At 36.2% G+C, this 25503-nt stretch overlaps 1 protein-coding gene across 2 annotated transcripts in view; it reads left to right on the top strand.

Annotated features, from left to right (window-relative positions):
* OXSR1 (oxidative stress responsive kinase 1) overlaps positions 1 to 25503 on the top strand; it is a 95722-nt gene that overhangs the window by 54340 nt on the left and 15879 nt on the right. For both annotated transcript variants that reach the window (XM_012455655.2, XM_064360134.1), the window contains 5 exons: positions 8145 to 8193; positions 8817 to 8882; positions 15201 to 15323; positions 21324 to 21359; positions 24566 to 24712. In XM_012455655.2, the coding sequence (XP_012311078.1) occupies positions 8145 to 8193; positions 8817 to 8882; positions 15201 to 15323; positions 21324 to 21359; positions 24566 to 24712 (421 nt within the window). The remainder of the gene's footprint in view (positions 1 to 8144; positions 8194 to 8816; positions 8883 to 15200; positions 15324 to 21323; positions 21360 to 24565; positions 24713 to 25503) is intronic.

Raw genomic sequence — 25503 nt, 5'->3', positions numbered from 1 at the left:
ACTCAGCTTCTAAGCATTGAGTTCTTTAATTTTTGTTTCTCTAAAGATCATTAAAAGGGAAAGACTCTGATGTTGTTGATCACATCTGTAGCATATGTAATAAGGCTTCAGAATTTATTGTTGGAAATGTTGGAAAGGGCCAGAAAAACAGGTAGCAAAATTTATACCTGTTTTTATAATTTTTTTTTTTCTGTTTCGGAGTAAATGGTTAAAAAAGACAGGGAACACTTCCTTTTACCAAATTAGTTGATTAAAGAAACAAAATTCTCTTGTTACAAATAACTAGAAATGCCAGATAAAATCTATCCAACTTAAAGATTCTCAGATGCCAGAAATAATGAGAAAAGCCCTAAATTAAAGAAGAAGTAATTGTGAACAAATCCTGTGGCTGTCTTTAGTGGGTCACTATTCATTCTGATAACCTACTGATTTGGATTTGTAACTCCCATGTGAAGACTGGAATTGAGATCTTGGGCCCACCCCATGGGGAGTTTGAACTGAGATTCTTCTTAAAAGTAAGAACTTAGATGTCTGTATGCTCAGTAAAAGATAGACAAGAATGAAAACTGTCAGTCATCACTAACAGACAACAAAAATCTCTCCTGAATAATCAAGCCCTTCAACCTGGACATTCTACAGGTTTAGAGTCTATATACTACCTATATTATCCAGGAACTCACAGGATTAGAAAGTTAAAAAAACAAATCACTTTTATTTTTGACAGAAGCAGTCACAGAGCTGCACTGGAAGAACGCTTAAACTCTAGCTCCCATTGGATTCCTGAACATAATGCCCCACTGAAGATAAGGTCACAATCCAAAATTAAGAAACACACAGTGAAACAATACATTATGAACTAGTTAGCAGACACAAGCAGAAGGATTAGTGCCCCAAGAGATTTAGGTAATGCAGTGATAATCTGAAAAGATATAAAATTAAGTATATTGAAAATAATTAAAATCATAAGAGAAGAAATCAGAACCACAAGAAAAGACTGTGACTATGACAAAAGAACTAAATAGCAGTGCCAGAAATGAAAAATACAGTAATTAATGTTTGAAACTTTTTATGAGTGTGAGCTGGACTTACTGACTCACTTCTGGTTAGTATGAAAAGGAACAATAGTGACTTTTAATGCACCTCCTCTACCAAATGACCAAGGTTAACATCACTATTAATAAGACATTGATAAGACTGATATACCTCTTGATACAATGCAACAAGATAAGCACATAACCAGTGAGGTATTCTTCCTCCAAATCTGTAACTTCAGTCTAGAATGAGAAAACATCAGACAAACCCAATTGAGGAATATGCAGCAAAATACCTGACCAGCACTCTTCAAAACTGTCAGGGAGAAGAAACTAAGAAACTGTCACAGATTGGAGGAAATTGAGATGACATGAAGACTGAATGCAACAGACTGTCCTGTACTAGATCCTGGCACAGAAAAAGGACATTAGTGGAAAAACTGGAGAAACTGAATAAGTCTGTAGTTTAGTTAATAGTATTGTACCATTGTTGATATTTTAGTCTATTTCCTTATTATACCATGGTTATGTAAAAGGTTTAACAATAGCGGAAAGTGGTGAAGGGCATATAGGAACACTGTACTAGCTTTGCAGCTCTTCTGTAAGTCTAAAATTATCATACAACTTTTTTTTAAAGGAAAAACCTGGAAGCTATAGAAAATCTATTCCAGTTTGTAAACCAAAATTAAATTTTGTTTAGAACATTGCCAAGTTAAAATAACACACACAGTGGACTGGTTAAACAAAACAACCAATAAAACAAAAAAGACATTATTTACTCATCAAGTATCAGGCACTGTGGTAAACACTTAACATATATCATTTAATTCTCACAGTAATCCTTTGAGGATAGCACTATTATTTTCTTTATTTTACAAATGAAACTGAATCACAGAGAGGTTAAGTAACCTTCTCCAAAGTCACACAGCTAATAAATGAAGGAGTCAGAATTCCAACCCATGCAATTGGACTAGAGTGCCCATTTAAATCAGACTACACTATACTGAGGAAATTGCTCAGAATGTAGCACAGGAAGATCAAAGAGGGAAATATGAAAAAAAGATTAACATTTGGAGGATAGAATGAGACGGTTTAGTATGTTTGTGTGTATGTGTACACACACACACACACACACACACACACATACAAACGTACATATACATATATGTGAACTTACCAAGAGAGACTAGAGAGAATTTAGAATAAGCAATATTTAAAGAAATAATGGCTGAGAAATTTCCAGAGTTGATGAAAGACCTATATTCTCAGAGTAAAGAACTATCCCCTCAGAATTCCAGTCCCCCTTCTTCGACTTATACATGTTGTAAAACTACTGGACACAAAGCAAAGACAAGCTCCTAAATGCAACCTCGAGGAACAGATTACCTACTGAGGATTAGCAGGTTAACAGCCACTTCCCCAATAACACAACAGTTGAGGCCAGCATTTAGTGAAATGCTCAGAAAAGATACAGTCTTTTGGGGATACATTCTGTGATACGTGTATGAGGCAGTTTTGTCATTGTGTGAACATCATGGAGTGTACTTACAGAAACCTAGATGGTACAGTTTACTGCGTGCCTAGGCTATTTAGTGTAGCCTATTGCTTTGACTGCTGTCAGATGCACAGTATGTTTTTGGCCAAAGCATTAAGAGGCTCATGACTGTCCCTTTAACCCAGAGTTCTCCAGTTAGTCAAGCTATCATTCAAGAATAAGCATGAAATTATTTTGCACACAGAAATTGAGTTTTCCAGTTATGTTGTATAACTTACAGAACTCATATGTTGTACTTTAGAAAGAAGGAAATGAAGTCATACAAAAGGAATGAATAATAAGCAATGTTGAGCAATCACATTGTTGAACATATTGAAATCTTGAGTGAATGGGAAAATAAGAATGATAATGTAGTATTTCAGTTTGCATAGCACTTTCACATTTATTCAGTTTCTTAAGCTTTATAATAATCATCTGAGGTGCTGGTTCTTAAACTCGAATGCATATTGGAATTACCTGGGGAGTTTTAAAAATTACTAAAGCCAATTAAATATTCTGCTTTATTATTTTTAAAAATTGTACTTTAAGTTCTGGGATACATGTGCAGAATGTGCAGGTTTGTTACATAGGTATACATTTACATGGGGGTTTGTTGCACCCATCAACCTGTCATCTACGTTAGGTATTTCTCCTAATGCTATCCCTCCCCTAGACCCCCACCCCCTGATCGGCCCCAGTGATGTTCCCCTCCATGTGTCCATGTGTTCTTATTGTTCAACTCCCACTTATGAGTGAGAACGTGCAGTGTTTGGTTTTCTGTTCCAGTGTTAGTTTGCTGAGAATGATGGTTTCCAACTTCATCCATGTCCCTGCAAAGGCTATGAACTCATCCTTTTTACTGGCTGCATAGTATTTCATGATGTATATGTGCCACGTTTTCTTTATTCAGTCTATCATTGCTGGGTGTTTGGGTTGGTTTCAAGTCTTTGCTGTTGTGAACAGTGCTGTAGTGAACATACGTGTGCATGTGTTTTTATAGTAGAATGATTTATAATCCTTTGGGTATATACCCAGTAATGGGATTGCTGGGTCAAATGGTATTTCTGGTTCTAGATCCTTGAGAAATCACCACACTGTCTTCCACAATGGTTGAACTAATTTACACTCCCACCAACAGTGTAAAAGTGTTCCTGTTTCTCCACATCCTCTCTAGCATCTGTTGTTTCCTGACTTTTTAATGATCGCCATTCTAACTAGCGTGAGATGGTATCTCATTGTGGTTTTGATTTGCATTTCTCTAATGACCAGTGATGATGAGCTTTTCTTCGTATTTGTTGGCCACATAAATGTCTTCTTTTGAGAAGTGTCTGTTCATATCTCTTGCCCACTTTTTGATGGGGTTGTTTGTTTTTTTTCTTGTAAATTTTTTTAAGTTCTTTGTAGATTCTGGATATTAGCCCTTTGTCAGATGGATAGATTGCAAAAATGTTCTCCCATTCTGTAGATTGCCTTTTCACTCTGATAGTAGTTTATTTTGTTGTGCAGAAGCTCTTAAGTTTAATTAGATCCCATTTGTCAATTTTGGCTTTTGCTGCCATTGCTTTTGATATATTAGTCATGAAGTCTTTGCCCATAACTATGTTCTAAATAGTATTGCCTAGGTCTTCTTTTAGGGTTTTTATGGTTTTAGGTCTTACATTTAAGTCTTTAATCCATCTTGAGTTAATTTTCATATAAGGTGTAAGGAAGGGGTCCAGTTTCCATTTTCTGCATATGACTAGCCAGTTTTCCCAACACCATTTATTAAATAAGAAATCCTTTCCCCATTGCTTGTTTTTGTCAGGTTTGACAAAGATCAGATGGTTATAGATGTATAGTGTTATATCTGAGGCTTCTGTTCTGTTCCATTGGTCTGTATGTCTGTTTTGGTACCAGTACCATGTTGTTTTGGTTACTATAGCCTTGTAGTATAGTTTGAAGTCAGGTAGCCTGATGCTTCCAGCTTTGCTATTTTTGCTTAGGGATTGTCGTGGCTATGTAGGCTTTTTTTTGGTTTCATGTAATATTTAAAGTAGTTTTTTCGAATTCTGTGAAGAAAGTCAGTGGTAGCTTGATGGGGATAGCATTGAATCTATAAATTACTTGGGGCACTATGGCCATTTTCATGATATTGATTATTCCTATCCATGAGCATGGAATGTTATGTTTGTGACCTCTCTTATTTCCTTGAGCAGTGGTTTGTAGTTCTCCTTCAAGAGGTCGTTCACATCCCTTTTAAGCGGTATTCCTCGGTATTTTATTCTCTTTGTAGCAGTTGTGAATGGGAGTTCACTCATGATTTGGCTGTTTGTCTGTTTTTGGTGTACAGGAATGCTTGTGATTTTTGCATACTGATTTTATATTTTGAGACTTCACTAAAGTTTCTATCAGCTTAAGGAGATTTTGGGCTGAGACGATGGGGTTTTCTAAATATACAATCATGTCATCTGCAAACAGAGACAATTTGACTTCCTCTTTTCCTATTTGAATACCTTTTATTTCTTCCTCTTGCCTGATTACCCTGGCCAGAACTTCCAATACTATGTTGAATGGGAGTGGTGAGAGAAGGCATCCTTGTCTTGTGCTGGTTTTCAAAGGGAATGCTTCCAGCTTTTGCCCATTCGGTATTGGCTGTGGGTTTGTCATAAATAGCTCTTATTATTTTGAGATACATTCCATCAATACCTAGTTTATTGAGAGTTTTTAGCATGAAGGGGTGTTTAATTTGATTGAAGGCCTTTTCTGCATCTGTTGAGATAATGATGTGATTTTTGTCATTGGTTCTGTTTATGTGATGGATTATGTTTATTGATTTGCGTATGTTGAACCAGCCTTACGCCCTAGGGATGAAGCCAGCTCGATCTTGATGGATACGCTTTTTGATGTGCTTTTGATTTGGTTTGCCAGTATTTTATTGAGGACTTTTGCATTGATGTTCATCAGGGATATTGGCCTGAAATTTTCTTTTTTTGTTGTTGTGTTTCTGCCAGGTTTTAATATCAGGATGATGCTTGCCTCATAAAATGAGTTAGGGAGGAGTCCCTCTTTTTCTGTTGTTTCTGTTGTTTGGAATAGTTTCAGAACGAGTGGTACCAGCTTGTCTTTGTACCTCTGGTAGAATTTGGCTGTGAATCTGTCTGGTTCTGGCCCTTTTTTGGTTGGTAGGCTATTAAATACTGCCTCAATTTCAGAACTTGAAATTGGTCTATTGAGGGATTTGACTTCTTTCTGGTTTAGTCTTGAGAGGGTGTATGTGTCCAGAAATTTATCCATTTCTTCTAGATTTTTTAGTTTATTTGCATAGAGGTGTTGATAGTATTCTCTGATGGTAGTTTGTATTTCTGTGGGATCAGTGGTGATATCCCCTTTATCTTTTTTTATTGTGTCTATTTGATTCTTCTCTCTTCTTTATTATTCTGGCTAGTGGTCTGTCTGTTCTGTTAATCTTTTCAAAAAACCAGCTCCTTGATTCATTGATGTTTTTGAAGGGTCTTTTGTGTCTCTGTCTCCTTCAGTTTTGTTGCCCAGGCTGGAGTGCAATAGCACAATCTTGGCTCACTGCAACCTCCACCTCCCGGTTCAAGTGATTCTCTTGCCTCAGCCTCCTGAGTAGCTGAGACTATAGATGTGCACTACCACTTCCGGCTTATTTTTGTATTTTTAGTAGAGATGGGGTTTCGCCATGTTGGCCAGGCTGATCTTGAGCTCCTGACCTCTGGTGATTCACCTGCCTTAGCCTCCTAAGTACTGGGATTACAGGCATCAGCCACCATGCCTGGCCTTCAACATTCTTAAAGAAAAGAATTTTTAACTCAGAATTTCATATCCAGCCAAACTAAGCTTCATAAGCAAAGGAGAAATAAAATCCTTTACAGACAAGCAAATGCTGAGAGATTTTGTCACCACCAGGCTTACCTTACAAGAGCTCCTGAAGGAAGCACTAAATATTGAAAATAAAAACCAGTACCAGCCACCACAAAAACATAACTAATTATAAAGATCATTGACACTATGAAGAAACTGCATCAACGGACAGGCAAAATAACTAGCTAGCATCATAATGACAGGATCAAATTCATACATAACAATATTAACCTTAAATGTAAATGGGCTAAATGCCCCAATTAAAAGACAAAGACTGGCAAATTGGATGAAGAGTCAAGACTCATCTGTGTGCTGTATTCAGGAGACCCATCTCATGTGCAAATACACACATAGGCTCAAAATAAAGAGATTAAGGAAGACCTACCAAGCAAATGGAAAGCAAAAAACAAAACAAAAAAATGGATTGGAATTCTAGTCTCTGATTAAACAGACTTTAAACCAACAAAGATCAAAAAAGACAAAGAAAGACATTACATAATGGTAAAGGGATCAGTGCAATAAGAAGAGCTAACTGTCCTGAAGATTCTGCTTTAATTGGTATGAGGTACAGCCTGGTCATTTTTTTTTTTTTTTTTTTTTCCGAGACGGAGTCTCGCACTGTCACACAGGCTGGAGTGCAGTGGCACAATCTTTTTTTGCCGCAACCTCCGGGTCCTAGAGTCAGGTGATTCTGCTGTTTCAGCCTCCCAAGTAGCTGGGACTTCAGGTGTGTGCCACCACACCCGGCTAATTTTTGTATTTTTTTAGTAGAGACAGGGTTTCACCGTTTGGGCCAGGCTGATCTTGAATTCCTCACCTTGTGATCCACCTGCTTCAGCCTCCCAAAATGCTGGGATTACAGGTGTGAGCCACCGCGCCCAGCTGGTCATTGGGGTTTTTACATTCTTCCCAGATAGTTTAATGTACTGCAGTGTTTAAGAACTGCTCTTAGGGTCTTGGCTAAGTAATACTGAACCTTAGAGAGGCTGTGATTTGCTTAGGATCATATGGTAGGTGTGTGGCAAAATCAGGTCCAGTCTCTTAAATATTAAATTCTTTATTCTGAATGATACTCTTTTAAAAGCTTGTAAAATTGACAGTCATGTCTTTACTCAAAAGGAAATAAAACCATGAAGAGATGAGTTAAACACTGAGTTTTGTTAAATTTGGGGAATATACTTTACTTTTAGAATTTTCATTTTTAAAGGGAGATTGTGAAATCTATTTTTAAGGATCTGTGGTTACCTAAATTGAAGGCTGGCAGGCTACCATGTGGCAAGAAGTGGAGGTCTTGATCTGATCCATTTCTTCTTTGTACGTTTAAGTATGTTTTTATGCCTTGCTAAAAATGTTAGAGATTGTCTAGCTTACTTATTGAGAAATAATATTAAATGGATAATATTAATTATTATTAAATAGCAAATATATTAGACTCCATTAAGAAATCATGCTTCCAGAACAAACATTACACTAACGATTTTCTCAAAGAATCTACAGTGATTACTATCAGAATATTTGTTTTGAGTTTTTTATTTTATTGAATGTCTTGCACCAAATTTATTTTATTTTTGCCTTTTAGCAGTTTAAGGAAAGTAGAGTATACTGAGTTTTTATTTTACTGTTGAAAAATTTTTTTTCTCATTTTTAATGATGAAATCTCACATTACACTTGAATTAACTGTAAAAACTTTTCTTCCTTCCCTCCCTGGTTTTAGACCAACAGCAGCAGAACTGTTAAGGCACAAATTTTTCCAGAAAGCAAAGGTAGGAAATCCCAGCTTTTGATTATGTGTGTTCATAGGACGCTCCTCAGTTACTCAGATTATATTCACTGCTCAGAGCTGCATGGTTATGTTTGGAAAAATGATGGTAGATAAAATTATTGCAGAAAGCACTATGTATACAATCTTTGGTAATTAAGATACTTCAGAATTTAGTAAATCAGTTTTTAAATATTAGGTTAAACTAATCATAGGAACAATGATTATTTTGCCATTGTAAATATAATTTGTGAAAAATAATGAACTCTGATTTTAATTAAGTTTTGCTACTGAATTTGTAAACATCTCATTTCCTAGAGATACCAGGTGGTGGGATGTTACTGTAGTTGGAAATGGAGGACCATGATCTCAAAGAACATACAGTATAGCAAACTTTTCGTAGGCAGTGGTTCATACAGTGTACTACATGTTAATTTTCTGTCTCAATTTATGAAATTTTGGTAATAATGTACTAAAGGAGCTTCAGAGTAAAATAGTGAAAGTTTTTCTCATACTTCATTACAGACCTGTTACTATATCACATTTTGATTATGGTGAACATTTTTGTGGGGTTCGTTTGGTTCCATAAAAACTTATGAGAACAAAATACTTACTTTTCCTCTCCAGAATAAAGAATTTCTTCAAGAAAAAATATTGCAGAGAGCACCAACCATTTCTGAAAGAGCAAAAAAGGTAAATCGGAATTTAACTCAGTTTTCCTGAAAAATTACTTAGAGTAGATTTACTTTATTTTTGCATTTTAAAAATATGTTAAGTAATACATTGTTAATAGTATATGAGTATTACTAGTTTTCTTTCAGTCCTTTCTAAAGCATTCTTTAATACATTCATTCAGCAGATATCTTTGGTCTACTGTATGCCTTGGTATTACTCTGCTATCTATTAGGATGAAAAGGTATGCTAGAAATTAATTGGTAAATCTATCATAAAACCAGAGTGAGTTGTGATTTTACATAGCATTTATAGCTTTGACTGTAAGTCACAGTACCCTCTTGTAACTCCAAATTTTCTGTTACTTTTACTGAAAGAACCTTATTATGCATACGTAATTTCCAAGAGGTTAGGTCATAATGTGAGTATAGAGAATGCTTTAATATCTCAGTTTGGGCAGAATATATTAATTTTCCTGTCCATAATACTTTTATGAACCTCGGTGAGAGCAGGGAGAAGAAAACCCTCCTTTTCCCCTCTCTTACTTCCCTACTCAAGCAGACTTATCCAATGTGAAGGAAAGGAGGCAGCTTGGGCTTCTGCTGATGATAGACCTGAAGAAGGTAAAGGTCTTATGTATACCTTATATAATATAGTGGTAGGCCTGTCCAAGAAGTTAGAAGAATTATACTAGCAGTGACTTACTCTCTTCCATAGATCTCACTGCTTGGAAATTTTGATATTATTCCAATAATTTAACACAATAAAGAACCAGAAAAGTATATTAAATACTTGGAAATGATATTCTTAATAAGCACTGGTAGAATAGTCAACTTGTCTCTCAAATTTAGAGATACACCTTTTTCAGTGGCTATAATTCATTGTTACATATCAGAATCAGTTGGGGACTTAAGAAACATAAACAGTGTCATCCAAAACCAATCAAAGTCATGTCTCTAGTGGGTGAGACCTGGAAGATTATCCTTATGGATAGCCACTAGGCTAAAATCTTACTTGACTAATTCCTTCACTTTCTGTCATGTCTATTCAAATGGCCCTTCCTCAGAATAATATTCTCTGATTACTAAAATAATACCCTCCCATGACTCTGTCCCTTTATCCTGCTTATCACCATCTGACGTTTTGCAGTCTTTCTGTACCATTAGAATAAAAGCTTAATGAAAACAGGGACTTTTTTTCATTGCCATATCTTCAGTGTGCCTAGAATAGTTCCTGACACACAGGACATTCTTAAATAATATATATCTTAAAATTTCTATGCTTATTATTATTTATAATAAATCCCACCTGGGAGACATCTTGATTTAGTATCTGAAATCTGATTAATTTAAGAAGAGTAGGTCGGGCACAGTGGCTCACACCTATAATCCCGGCAGTTTGGGAGGCCAGGGCAGATGGATCACTTGAGGCCAGGAGTTCAAGACCAGCCTGGCCAACGTGGTGAAACCTCGTCTCTACTAAAAATACAAAAATCAGCTGGGCGTGGTAGCACATGCCTGTAATCCCAGCTACTCGGGAGGCTGACGCATGAGAATAACTTGAACTCAGAAGAGGGAGGTTGTGGTGAGCCGAGATTGTGCCACTGTACTCCAGTCTGGGCGACAGAGTGAGACTCTGTCTCAAAAAAAAAAAAAGAGTGAGCCTCAGGCTGGGAATGTGGTGACTCATGCTTGTAATCCCAGCACCTTTGGGAGGCTGAGGTGGGAGGATAGCTTGAATCCAGGAGTTCAAGGCCAGCCTGAGCAACATAGTGGGACCCTATATCTACAAAAAGAATTTAAAAATTAATGAGGTGTGGTGGCGTACACATCTAGTCTCATCTTCTTAGGATGTTGAGGTGGGAGGATCACTTGAGGGTGAAGCTACAGTGAACTGTGATCATACCATTGCACTCCAGCCTTGGTGAATACCTGCATTTGTTTCCAACCTCCTGCCAAAAATAATGTACTAAAAGAATTGTTAAGAGAATTAAAAAGGAGACTAGGCACGGTGGCTCATGCCTGTAATCCCAGAACTTTGGGAGGCCGAGGTGGACGGATTGCTTGAACTCAGGAGTTCAAGACCAGCGTGGGCAACATGGCAGACTCTGTCTCTACTAAAAATACAAAAATTAGCCAGGCATGGTGGTGTGTGCCTGTGGTCCCAGCTACTCAGGAGGCTGAGGTGGGAGGACTGTTTGAGCCTGGGGAGTAGAGGTTTCAGTGAGCCAAGATCATGCCACTGCACTCCAGCCTAGGTGACAGAGCGAGAGACTCTGTCTCAAAAAGAAAAGAAAAAAGAGAATGAAAAGAAAAGGAATAAACCCCTACTGGACAAAAAATGGGAGAAGTGAGAGCTGCAACCAAATTTTCAAAATTGTGATGCCCACAAGTTAGTGGTAAGGGACTTGGCAAATCAGAGGACTATAACTGCTAAGCTAGTATTAAGAAAAGCTTAGAAGCTACCTTAAACAACAGAACCCCAAAAGATAAGGGAATTAACAGTGCCAGGTTCCTCCAGAAGTGAGAGTGAAAATAAGGCTAAAAAGTGGAGGATTGGTTGAAAGTCTTAGAGACTCTCGTTTCCCTCCCTGACTCCATGTTGCACTCCAAGAGATGGAGGTTTATCCTGCAGAAGGGTAAAAGAAATGGTGTCTGAACTGACGGACACGAGGCACAGTTAAAGATGGGAATAACTTACTGAAAAAGGGCTTTTAAGTAATTGTTTACACACTGAATGTTAAGAATCTCTGTTCATATTACTTCATTCACCTGCTGGAGCATAAACATTAAGGCTTATTACCCCCTAGACAAGACATTGGAAAATCCTTACTTGATCAATCTGACTAACCCAAGAGGAAAAACAAAAATACTGACATTGGAGGTGGGAAATGCCCAGATCATTCTGCAATGAAGCAAAATCCACTCACCTAAAAGCTCAGTGCTTCCAATCAGTGTTTTAGTTCCTTGCTCTTAAATATGAGCATAGATCTAGGATCACAGGATACCTGAGGAAAACCTCTTAATGTGAAAGATAGAGGACAAAATAGAAGAAAAAAAAAAGAAACTTACAGGAAACAGACTTTGTAGGAAGACAATTTAAATAAAAATCATGGCTCTCTTTAGAGATAAGACTTTATATTCACTAGGCCTGGTAGCCCATGCTTGTAATCCCAGCACATTAGGAGGACAAGGTGGGAGGATCACTTGAGCCCAGGAGTTCTAGACCATCCTGGGTAAGAAGGCAAGACCCAGATTACCAAAAAAAAAAAAAAAAAAAAAAAACTGGGCATGGTGGTTCCAGCTGCTCGGGAGGCTGAGGCAGGAGGATCGCTTGAGCCCAGGAGGTAGAGGCTATAGGTAGCCATGTTCGCGCCACTGCACTTCAGCCTGGGTGACAAAATAAGACCCTGTCTCAAAAGAAAAAAAAAAAGCATTTACATTCACAAAAAATGAACATGATACTGTTAAAGAAGGATTTGTGCCATGACAATTCAGTGAAGACTAAAGAAACATCTTCAAATGGCCTTGGTACAACTGAATATTCACATGCAGAAGAATGAAGTGTTGGGTCTTTTCCTCTCATCCTACAAAAAAATTAACTCAAAATGGATTGTTGACCTAAATGTAAGAGCTGAAGTTATAATACTTTTGGAAGAAAATATAGCTATAAATCTTTGGGAACTTGAGCTAGGCAAAGCTTCCTTAGGTATGACACCAAAAATACAAGCAATAAAAGGAAAAATAGGTAAATTGATTTTATCAAAAGTTAAAACTTTTGTGCTTCAGTAGACACTAGCAAGAAAGCAAAAAGTCTACAGAATGGGAATAAATATTTGCAAATCATATGTATGATAAGGGACTTGTATCTAGAATATATAAAGAACTTTTGCAGCTCAATAATAAAAAGACAACACATTTTTTAAAATGGGCAAAGGATCTGAATAGAAATCTATTGAAAGAAGATATATAAATGGCCAATAAACACATGAAAAGATACTCAGTATTGTTAGCCATCAAAAAATGCAAATCAAAATAACAAAGAGGTACCACTTCACACCCACTAGGATGGCTATAATCAAAAAGACAGTAACAGCTGTTGGTAAAGATGTGGCGAGATTGGAACACTTCTACACTGGTCATGGGACTGTGAAATGGAGCAGCCACTTTGGAAAGCAGTCTGGCAGTTCCTCAGAAGCCTAAACAGAGTCACCATGTGACCCAGCAGTTCTACTCCTAGGCACACGCAAGAGAATTGAAAACGTAAGTCCACACAAAAATGTGTATGCTGCTCATAGCAGCATCATTCATAATAACCAAAAAAGTGGAAACAACCCACATGTTCCATCAGCTGATGATGAGGTTTATAAAATGTGGTATATTCATACACTAGAATATTATTTGACAATAAAAAGGAGTGAAGTACTGATACATACTATAGCATGGACGATCTTTTCAAACATTATGCTAGTTTAAAAAGCTGGTCACAAAAGACCACATTGTATGATTCAATTTATGTGAAATGTTGAGAATAGACAAATGTATAGAGACAGAAAGTAGATTAGTGATAACTTAGGACTGATGGTTTTGGAGAGAAATGGGCACTTACTGCCAAAGAATATGGCATGTCTTGTGAGGGGTGATAAAAATGTTCTAAATTTGATGGTAGTGATGGTTGCACAACTCTGAATATACTAAAAATCATTGAATTATATACTTTCAGTGAGTCAGTTGTATGTTGTATGAATTATAACGAAGTTTTCAGAGAACCAGGACCAGTACCAACAAAAAGCTTTTGGAAATTGAAAACATAGGAGAAATGAAAAATTCAATACAAAGGTTGAAGAAATTTCCCAAAAAGGAGAATTCAAAAGATCCAAATGTAGGAAAGATTAAAAAAAAGAATATTAGAGAACCTTTTGAGAAGGTTCAACTTTTAAGTAAAGGGAGTTCCAGAAAAGGAAAACTGAGAAAAATAGAAGAAAGTAAATCACTGATAAAATAATTCAAGAAAAATGTCCAAAACTGGATGGTCATGAATTTCCAGATTGAAAGAGTCTTGAGCATTCAGCACAATGAATAAAAATAGGCTAATGCTAACACACATTACCATGATAGGTCAGAATACTAGAGGCAAAAAGAATAATCTGTCGTCTTCCAGAGAGCGGGGGAAATGTCACAGACAGTATCAGGAGTCATGATTACCTCAGTAGCACTTCTGGAAGCCAGATACAATGATGCAGTTATCTTCAAAATTATGAAAGAAAGTGCTTACTGATGCAGCCTTTTCTTTTTTAACCAAACAATGAATAAAGTATGAAGGTGGAATCAAGATAAGTTTAGAAATGCATGGCTTTAATAAATGCTAATAATGGAGATGGTGCTTAAAATAAAAACAGAAGTCATGTGATCCAGGACACACAATCCTCTGGATGATGGTAGAGTTTGATCTGAAATAGCAGACGTGCTGTGAAGCCAGTCTAGGATATCAGGAGGTTCTGGTGAGAGTCTTCTTTAAGAAGATGATACTGATAGAATACCTGTTTGAATGTGGTCAAAGGAGATTTAAATAGCCGAGACAGAATAAATATTAACTACAGGGGAAATAGAAATGGTAATATACAATAAGGCTCAGCTCTGAATATGATATATATATAAAATCATGGTATGTAAACACTGAATATTGATCTAACCAAAATTATAGTCTATCTTGAGAAAAGAATAGAGAGTTCATAACAGAGTTAAATTTTCATCTTCTATTGTGGGAAGTCCCACAGATAATTTCTAAAACCAGAAAATCAATGAGTAATGATAGGAACACGTATTTAAGAGATGAATATCCAAAAGGATAAGTAAAATGAGTTGAAAGTGGTTGCCAGTGGAGATGAAGATGCAGGTTAGGGGGTTGCTGTTTTTCTTAACAAAACATGCACCGCTCTAGTACTTTTGAAATTATATGCAAGTATAATTTTGACTTAAAAATAAAAAATAACAGATTTTAAATCTTGTGTTTATTCATTTTGAGCACCCAAAACCTCTTTTTTTTCCCTTAAATGTCTCAGGACATTAAAAATCAGATTTTACCTGTGATTTTACATAGGATTTTGATGTTGTTTGGGTTCAGAGTGTAGAAGTACAGTACTTGTTACTAAAGACAGGTGGTAGAGATTGTCAACAGAGCAAGTGATGGTTGGAGGATATGAATTTGTATGGGAACATTTATGGGGAAAATGATTATCTACTTAATGGATTGAAGTGACAGGAGAAGAGAGAAATATGGCGTTTTCTACTTAGTAAATGTGAAACACTACCATAATTCACTTCTCTTTCTAATGAGCAGGTTCGGAGAGTACCAGGTTCCAGTGGCCGTCTTCATAAGACAGAGGATGGAGGCTGGGAGTGGAGTGATGATGAATTTGATGAAGAAAGTGAGGAAGGGAAAGCAGCAATTTCACAACTCAGGGTAAATTTTATTAAACTGTGTACTTTAGCTAGAACTGTGTGTGGTGGTTCTTGTTCAGTTTAACCAGCTAAAATAGAAAGAATACAAGCGTGACAGGATTTTTTTTGAACAACTTATTAATAATAGTAACCCAGTTAATTCTGCGTGGAAAGTTGGCCTTGGACATCTGTTTGAATATAATATTTAGAGTAAATAAAAATGACCCAAATCTAGAGATGAAAGCTGCAAATGTCTGAGATGCAGAATACACTGGATAGGATTAGTGGTCAGTGAGACATTGCAGAAGAAAAGGTTAATGAACTTGAAGGCCCAGCAATGGAAGCTTTTCCCCTGAAGTCTGTTATCCTACCTCAGGAAAAATAGTTTATCTCTTATTCAGTTGATACATCCTAGATATCTGGCATGCGTGTGTGTGTGTGTTTGCTAAAAACAGTGAAGACAAGAGTCTTCCTTTTGGTTCATTTCATCACTCTTGCCTAAAAGCACTTCCTCAAGTGGATTGGCAGGACTAATTCCTAAGACTTGGAAGTGTTTTTATAAGGAAATATAAATGTTTGAGGGTGTTATGCCTTTGACTGCTTAGGACTATTTTTGTGGGATGAATAGTGAACATACTGGTATATCTCTTCCTGCTTTTAGGATCTGCTTTGTTGAAAGCACTTATGACTCTCTGTTGATCAACATTAAATATTTGTTGACCTTGTTTATCCAATGAGATCTTTGAGTCTAGTCCTTTTGCAGAGCTAAGTTTGTAAAGGCCTTGCCAGTGGAACTTGGCAAAAATCTATTAAGCGCTAAGCTTGGAAACACTGTTTATAAGATAAAAAATGCAAACATTTGTTTACATACAATTGTGAGTTTAATGTTTCTTTATAAATGTGAGACTATGGCATCCTTTCTTTCTTTTTCATGTGACTCCTCTCTGAATTGATAGTCTCATGTATTGTTCTGTTAAAGCTACCAGAGGAAGCTAGAGCTACATGAATTCTGTAGCTCTAGGTTCCTGTGAAAGGGATGATGATGCTATTTTTCTTCTGACTAACAAATATTTGGAGAGATACATTATAGCTTTTCAGTATCAAATTATTACTCTCTAGCTATCTATAGAGAAATTTGGTAATTCTGAAATAGTTACAGTAACTTTCTCATAATCTAATACATTGATACCTAAACAACACAGAAACATACACTTTGGCCACAGAGTAAGTAGTTTTCTGTCCAGTATTTCTCATGTTATCTTTATAGCCATTTTTGAGATCATTTATTCTTTTTAAGAACATGAATCTTTTAAAACTAAATTGAACTATATTAAGAAAAGAATATACCATGAGCAAATGGGGTGGGGTGCAATGATGTTTCAGTATTAGGAAATCTCATAATATTAATCATTATGAGATTTAATATTATTTAAGGAGAAAAATCATTTTTATTTTCTTAGAGTCTGAGAAAGGCTTTGACAAAATTCTGCCCATTTTCTTAATGCTCTTCTATAGATCCAGATTTCCATCTTTACATTATTTTCCTTATGCTTGAAAAATATTCCTTAATATTTTTTTGTGTTGTAAGTCTGTTAGTGATGATTTCTTTAAGGTTTTATATCTGAAAATGTCTATCTTTGTTTTGAGAAGGTATGTTTGCAGGATATACAATTCCAGGTTGACAGATTTTTTTCTTTCAGCATTTTAAAGGTGTTTCTTCACCATCTTCTTGCTTGCATCTTTCCACTGAGAAATTTTTATGACATTCTTATTCTTGTTCCTTTATAAGTAAATGCCTTTTTTCCCTGGCTGCTTTTAATATTTCCTCTTTACAAATGTTTTTGGAAAATTTGATTATGATATGCCTAGGTATATTTTTATTCTTTTGTGTGTGTGTGTGTGTGTGTGTGCGCGCGCGCGCGCTCACGCGCGCTTAGGGTTTATTAAGCTTCTTGCATCTGTGAGTTTATAGGTTTCTATCAAGTTTGGAAATTTTTCAGCCATTATATCTTCAAACATTTTTTTCTGTCCTCCAATAACATATATACTAGGCAGCTCAAAGTCACAGCTCACTGTTTCTCTTAAGTTTTTTAAAATTCTTTTTTTCTGCCTATTTTGTGTAGTTTCTATGCTAGCTTTCAAGTTCTGCAATATCTAATCTAATCCTATCCAGTCTCTTTCATTTCTGGCATTGTAGTAGTCTAGAAGTTTAATTTTTTTTTCTTTTTTCTTTTTTTTTTTTTAAGCCTGCGGCACCTGGTATTCCCAGGCGGTCTCCCATCCAATTACTAACCAGGCCCGACCCTGCTTTGCTTCCAAGATCAGACAAGATTGGGCACGTTCAGGGTAGAAGTTTAATTTTTTCCCCCATCTTCTATGTCTCTACTTAACTTTTTGGAAATATGTATTACAGTTATATAACTATTTTAATATTCTTCTCTGCTAATTCTAACATCCATGTCAATTCTGAATTGGTTTTGTTTGGTTAATTGTTCTCTTTCCTATGGTTTGAGAAGTGTTTTCCTGCCTCTCTGTATCTAGTAATCTGATTCGATGCCAGACATTGTAATTACCATGTTATTGCTTGCCGACAATTTTGTATTTCTATAAATCTTCTTGAGCCTTGTTCTGGTATATATTAAAGTTAGTCGGAAATAGTTTAATGCTTTTAGATCTTGCTTTTATGATTTGTTGGCTAGATCTGGAGTAGTGTTCAGCCTACAGCTCTTTATTCCCCACTACTGAGACAAGACCTTTTTGAGAACACTACCCAATCCCCTGTGAGTTACCAGTTTTTCCAGTCGGACTGGTGGAAATAGGCATTGTTGCTGGCTCTGTGTGAGTGCTATGCACTGTTCCCTCTCATCTTTTTTGATGTTCCCCCCCTCCCCCACCCCCCCGCCGGCCCTGGCCGTTCTCAGGCATTTCCTCACGTGCATTCATTGATAAGTATTCTGTCAAACATTCACAAGTGACCCTCTGCAACTCTCTAGGATTCACTCTTTGTAGCTTTCTCCTTCCTTGTACTGTTTTATTAACTTAATCTGCCTTAGTATCCCAGACTCTTAGCTCTGTTGACTCAACTCAGGCAGTTCCTTGGATTTCATCTGGGTTTCATCTCCTTGTGCCACAGCTTGGAAGCTTTCAAAGCAGTATACACGGACAAGGCCCACCACTTTTTTTCTATGTCTTTCATGGATCACTGTTTTTCTTTGACAAGTTTCGAATGTCTTGAAAATTCTTGCTTCATATACTTTGTCTTTTTTTGCAGAGGTGGGGTTGTTTCAGGTGGAAGGATAAATGTGGTCCCTGTTTATTCATCATGGCCTGCAGTGGAAGTCTGCAGTTCTGTTTTAAGTGAATGTGTAACTGTACTAAAGGGGAATATAAAAAGAAAGAATCCAAGCAACCTATGATATAGCATTTGACTATCTGTTCTCAGTCAGGTGGAGTTGATGGAGGAAAGAGAAAACTTAAGCCTTAAACTCCTTTTATTAGGATTATTTTTCATAGTTATATATGCACAGCAGTTCAGAAACTCTTGTAGGATTGAGCAAATGAGTAAATGTCTCTGTTCTTGGGAACCAGGATTCTCACTATAGAAGAAGATTATATATAAGTATGGAGCAGGGCAAGGGAAGAAAGAATCCTGTGGGGATGAATTTGAATTGGAGGTATTGGTGAGAATTCAAGCTTTGTAAAGTATGTGTGTGAATGAATGTGTGTACATGTATGTATATACGTGTGTTTATACTTTCATATATTTCTCAGCTTTGTCTACTGAAGGGCCTGGAAGCAAAGAAACCCCAATAATGACATGGCTTGTACCCAGATAATGGCCTGTAATACCATTCCCCACTAAAGGAAACCAGGGCTCCTTTGAGAAATGGTTGAGTCCAGGGCTTGGGCAGGGAAAATAGAAGAGGAATCTTGAATATTATCTTCCTTTGCCGGAAGGAAAAGATACTTCAAAAAAAACTCATAAGGACACAAGTGCCAGCTTGACGTTAGTCCTACTGTTGAAATCTGGGACAATTTAACCATCAAAATAAAGTGCAATAATTAATTATAAATAATTTAGAAAATAGGTTATCTATGAGACCGTATCAATAACAAATAGAAATATAAATAAATGGGGGAAAAGGAATGGTTCTTCGTTACAGTAGACGGCCAAGTGCTGACCAGTAAATATGGATGAGGGTTAGAGATGGAAAGTCATCATTTTAAAATAATCATCATAAAGATAAGATTAGGCAGGAATCATCAGTGAAGCTAAATATAGGGGGAAGTTTTGATAAGCAGGATATTTTCAAGGTCTTAAAGTGTGTCCCCACATATTACCTATTCATTGCAAGGGAAAAAATAGTTTTTGTTTTCTTTTTTATACTGGAGAAGTAGGAAAATTCCTTGACAAGGTGATTAAAATTAATATCACCAACGAGGGGCAAATGAACATGTGATACAGTAAGAAGAACATGTCAATATGTAGAATTCCAGGTGGGAATTCATGTAAATCTAATAATAAGGAAATATCACATAAACCCCAAGTGAGGGACATATATTAAAATAAAGTATGTGGTGGGAGTGGAGGGAATGAATTCTCCAAAAATGTTGTTGTTCCAGATTTTAAAAATTTAAGAAACGTGAAAACTATAATACATGATCCTAGACTGCATCTTATACTGGAGGAAAAACTAAAGGCTACAAAGGACATTAGGGTCAATTGACATTTACACTAGAAATCAGATAAAATTATATCACTGTTAAATTAATGAGAACTGTAGTGTGAAGTTATATAAGAAAACATCTTGTTCTTAGGAAATGTACACTCTGATTATTAAGTGGTAAACAGCCATGATATATGCAACTTATTCTCAAATGGTATGGGAAAAATATATTTAGAAAGAAAAAGTGTGCACCCAAATGATAAAGCAGATGAGGGGAATAAAAAGGTTAATAATAGGGTAAAGGATATACTTATGTTCTTGTATTGTTATTCTAGCACCTTTTCTGTAAGTTTGAAATTATTTACAAAGTTTTTTTTCTTGTACTCTGGATGAATTCAGTATTTACAAAGTTGTTTTTTTTTTTTAAGGTTTTAGATTGGCCACTTACTTGGTGTGCTATACTAGCTATTGCCTGAACTTTGATACTCCTTAATGAAATGGTGATAAAAGTTTTTTTTAAAAAAAACATAAATTTATCTTTTACATATTGTGACTAAATCCATCATTCGCAGAATTTACCATAAATTGTTATGTGTTTAGAGGTAAGTTTTTTGGTAAACTACAGTGCCTATATCCAGAATTACTGCTAACTTTTATGATTTATCAAATAAACAGCTTAAATTTTCATATGGCAGATTATAATTGGTAATTTCCTAATAAATGTGGTTTACACCAGGTATTTGAGACCTCACCTCAATTTGTATTAATGTATCAGTTTTTTCACTCCCTTTTTTTTTGCTAGTGGTCCATGCTTTATTTTTGGACCACCCATGTTTCTTTACATACGAGATTCCCAAATATCCAACACCAAGAGTAAGGGTAGAAGACTCTTGACATGCAGCATTCAGATCAATTTTGGCTCAAGAGTTTTCTCCATTAGAGCCCATAAACAGAATTACTCTGCTCTGAGAATGTGTTGGATTATTAGCTTAAAAGTTTAGGCTTTGTCTGGGATCTTATATACATAATATATTCACCATTAGTAGAAAGAATTTTACTTTGAAGAATGTGACAGTCCTATTTTGTTTGCTTAAAAACTCACAATTTTAAAATATGGAATTTTAAATTATGGTAAGTACATTGATGTGTTTGTTACAGGCTCCCTGGACAAACAAATACAGTATTATCATGACAGTTATTTTTTCCAGAAAACTTTCAGTAGAGTTGCTGGTGAGTTAATATATGGATCAGAATTAAATGGAGTTGACTTGCATTTAACATCACTTGCAGTTAGGGACTGACTACAGGTAACCTGAGTTGTGAGTTAACAAGCATTCTTTTTGTATTTCTTTTAGTCTCCCCGAGTGAAAGAATCAATATCAAATTCTGAGGTAAGAAATTGTGATTATTGAATTCTTGTTCAAGTATATGTGCTTTTGTTTTGGTTTCAATTTTAAGTACTTTTTTTGTTTATGTGTGTGCTTAAATGGGAATGCAACTTTATACTAATCAAATTTTAAAAATTGGCCCAAGGGCTCAGAATGTTCTTCCTTGTATCCTTGATTTTGTGAATTTTTTTTTTTACCTTGGGCTGCTTGAAGTGAAAGTTATTTGTTTATTTGTTTGTTTATATATTTAGAGACAGGGTCTCACTCTGTCATCCAGACTGGAGTGACAGACCTCCCAGGGCTCAAGTGAGCCTCTCACCTCAGCCTCCTGGGTAGCTGGAACCACAGGCACACACCACCATGCCTGACTAATTTTGTATTTTTTGTAGAGATGGGGTCTCACCATGTTGCCCAGGCTGGTCTCAAGCTCTGGGCTCAGGCAGTCCCCTGCGTTGGCCTTCCAAAGTGCTGGAATATGTTGCCGTGCCCCGCCGAAAAGTAGTGTTTTTGCCTTAATTTGTTTGGGAATTTGTCATATGCCACCTGTCCTTTTTGAACTTTTTCTTTCAGCCTCTTCTCTTATGAAATAAATTCTGTTTTCTGTAGTTACTGCATCAGTGTGATAGGAAATCCTGTTAAACAAATTCTTGTTGAGCTGGTTTTTCTTATTCTCATTACCAGAGGAAAACAAGCATTTCTATGATCTGTTCTGTCATACAGTCTTACTTCCAGCAGCATCTTCATTCTGAGCTCAGTATTTGGTTTAAACACATCTCTTGCTCTTAAACCAATTCTATTCTTGTCTCTTTGCTAAAAAGTAACCTTTTTTTCATTTCTTTTGTATAGAAAGTACATTTGTATATATGGCTGTGTACCTTATTTGTTTACATAGAACTGTATTATTTAAGAGTAAAAACAAATACTCTTCCTTCACATATTAACAGACTGATATCAGTCAACTTATATTAGAACTGTCGTTTGCTTATATGTGTGGTTCCTCTTCTTGGTAAGGGAATTGCCTTTTCCTGCCTCTTGAAGTTACATATGGCCATGTCAGTTACTCTGGCCAGTGACATGTTAACAGAAATGAGAACCGCTCGTGATTCTCTGTGCCTCCTTACTCCTGCTACCACGACCTGCATCCCTGAGTGAGGATGATTATGGAGCTTATTAGCCCCTGCTGGCGAGAGAGAGAGACTTGAAGTGTGTCCAAGAAACAACTTTTGTTGTTTTAATCCACTGACACCTCAGGATTATTTACTTCTAATTTAACCTATGTTAACTAATACTTGATTTCTCAGAAATTGAATGAGAGGCTATTTTACAGACTATCTAGTTTTTCAGTCTTCTTGTTCCTTTGCCTAAATATCATCTCCACATGAACTCTTGCATACTCACATTCTCATGCTCGTTACTTTGTTTTTAAATTTGTGATGAAATTCACATAATGTAAAATTTACCGTCCTAATCATTTTCAAGTATATAGTTCAATGGTATTAAGTATATTCACACTGTATGGAAGCCACCATCCACCTTCAGAACTATTTTATCTTCCCAAACTAAAACTTTGTGGCTATGAAACAGTAACTGCGTTCTCCCCAGTCGCTGGCAACCACCATTCTGTTTTCTATCTATGAATTTGCCTACTCTAGGTACCTCGTATAAGTGGAATTACACAGTAGTTGTCCTTTTGTGACCAGCCTATTTCACTCAGCATAGTGTTCTCAGGGTTAATCAGTGTTGTAGCATATGTCAGAATGTGCTTACTTTTTAAGGGTCAATGATATTCCATTCTGTGTGTGTGCGAGTGTGTGTGTGTATACACACACTACATTTTATTCATCTGTGAGTGGACACTTGGTTTGCTTCTACCTTTTAGCTGTTGTCAGTCATGCCATTGTCAACATAGGTGTACAACTCTTTGAGACCCTGCTTTCAGTTCTTTGGGGTGTATACCTAGAAGTGGAATTGCTGGGTTATATGGTAATTCTATTTGTAATTTTTGAGGGACCATTATCCTGTTTTCCATAGAGGCTGCACCATTTTATGTGCTTATCAATAAGGGTTCCAATTTCTGTGCATCCTCTCATTACTTTTAAAAATATATCCTTTCTGTCTTTACTTTAGATAAATATAAGTACAAACAATTTGGAAGCTAAATAGTCTTTTGAAATAGTATTTATACATTTTCAAAAGTACTCTTAAAGGCCTACTTTTCTATAAAAATCTAGAACCAATGAGCAACTTATGAATTCTTATGTATGAAGTTAAATGAACACAAAATTTTATTTTTTGTCACCTTGATTTTGCTTATATAGTATCACCTATCAGGCCTCTGTTATCACTATTTGAATTTTTTTCTCTTTCAACTTTACATTTTTGCCATTGCATCATTTTTTCCCCCACTAACTGCATAATTTTGAATATGTTTAACTTGTTTTTATACCCAGTATCAGTCATTTCCCCCAAACTACATAATTAAAATTTATGAAATATTTCAGACATACAAAATGACGTATATAAAATATCTTTTTCAGTTTTAAAGCATCATATTCACTTTTAAAATGCATTTCAGATATGTTAAGGAATTATTGGTTGATTGTCTTTGTAAGAAATACAAAGTCCCCATGCGTGGAAAAATAGAGCTTCTGTAATTTTGTACTACATACTTGAATCTGTATTTTGGACGTGCGGTTTTTCTTACAAAGGAGTGGAATAGATGTGGTTAAAAATAAGCATAATGCAAAGTGAAAGAAGACAGACACAAAAGACTACATATTATATGATTCCACTTATATGTAATATCCAGAAAAGCAAATTTACAGAAAGTAGATCAGTTGTTGCCTATAGTGGGGTGTGGAAGCAGGAAGGCACGAGAGGGCTTTTTGGGGGTGATGAAAGTGTTCTAAAACTGGATCGTGGTGATGGTTGCACAATTCTATATATTGTGCAAAAATCGCCAAGTTGTATACTTACAGTGGATAAATTTAGAGGGATATAAATTATACCTCACAGAGTTGTTAAAAGTTTAAAAGCCTAGAAGTACTTGACTTCCATTTGGAATAGTTATATTCAGAATAGACACCAAAACTGTACACTGCCCAAAAACTACTTTGAAAATATCACCCTGAAAGGCTGCACTTGCTGTCAGCGACCTGCTTCCCTTTCCACACAACTTAAGCAACACTGTATGTGTGTTTTTGTTATAGCTCTTTCCAACAACTGATCCTGTGGGTACTTTGCTCCAAGTTCCAGAGCAGATCTCTGCTCATCTACCTCAGCCAGCTGGGCAGATGCCTACACAGCCAACTCAAGTCTCTGTCCCACCCGCCGCAGAGCCAGCAAAACCAGCGCAGGTAAAACCAGGGATATGCTTTAATGGTCATTCTTTTGGGTAGCTAAAAAGAGCAGATATTAGTGTGGAACACAACCTAATGTAATCAGGTTAATGTCTTGGTAGATTTTGAAACAAGTTAGAAATTCTGTCTTCACATTTTTAAGCATGTATAGGAAAGATAATTTTACAAGGATTGCATGCAGGTTTTTAAGCAACAGAGTAAGTTGATGGAAATATTTCAAACATCAAAAATTTTGGGCTAATTTCTTGTCAGCTTTGTATCAGATAATTATTACATTTACTGTTTCAGAACGCAGCTCATGGAGTTCAACAGAGACTAGGAGAATCGGATGGCTGTACTGTTTTTGTTGTTGTTCACTCAGGCTTATATTTTTTATTAATACTCTTTGCTATCCATGGTTTTTCTCTTTTTAAGTTATTTGTCAATTTGTGAGGGTTGATTTTGTCAAGTCTACATATTATAATCTGTAAACTCATTTGTCAGGTGCACACAAACTTTATCAAATTATACTCCTTTGAGAGCAGCCAAGTGAATGAAGGCCCCACAGTGAGCTACTGCATGCTGTGTAACTCCTATGCTCCCTTTAAGAAACCTCAGACAGTGTATGCAACATGTGGCCTTATGCTACATGGTTAAAGTAAGACTTTGAGTGTCCATTCATTTAGTAAATATTAGAAGTTCCATATTTTTGTCTAACATTTTAGATGAAAAGAAATAGAAATTAAAGGTCTGGGGCAGCTGGGCAGAGCCCACAGCAGCTCAGCGAAGCCTCTATAGGCAGACAGTGA

The sequence above is a fragment of the Aotus nancymaae genome, unplaced genomic scaffold (assembly GCF_030222135.1).
Source record: "Aotus nancymaae isolate 86718 unplaced genomic scaffold, 86718_ANA_hifiasm-v0.15.2.pri h1tg000038l, whole genome shotgun sequence".
NCBI lineage: Eukaryota > Metazoa > Chordata > Mammalia > Primates > Aotidae > Aotus > Aotus nancymaae.
The sequence above is the reverse complement of the archived record's forward strand: the minus strand, read 5'-3'. Positions and strand labels throughout refer to the sequence as shown.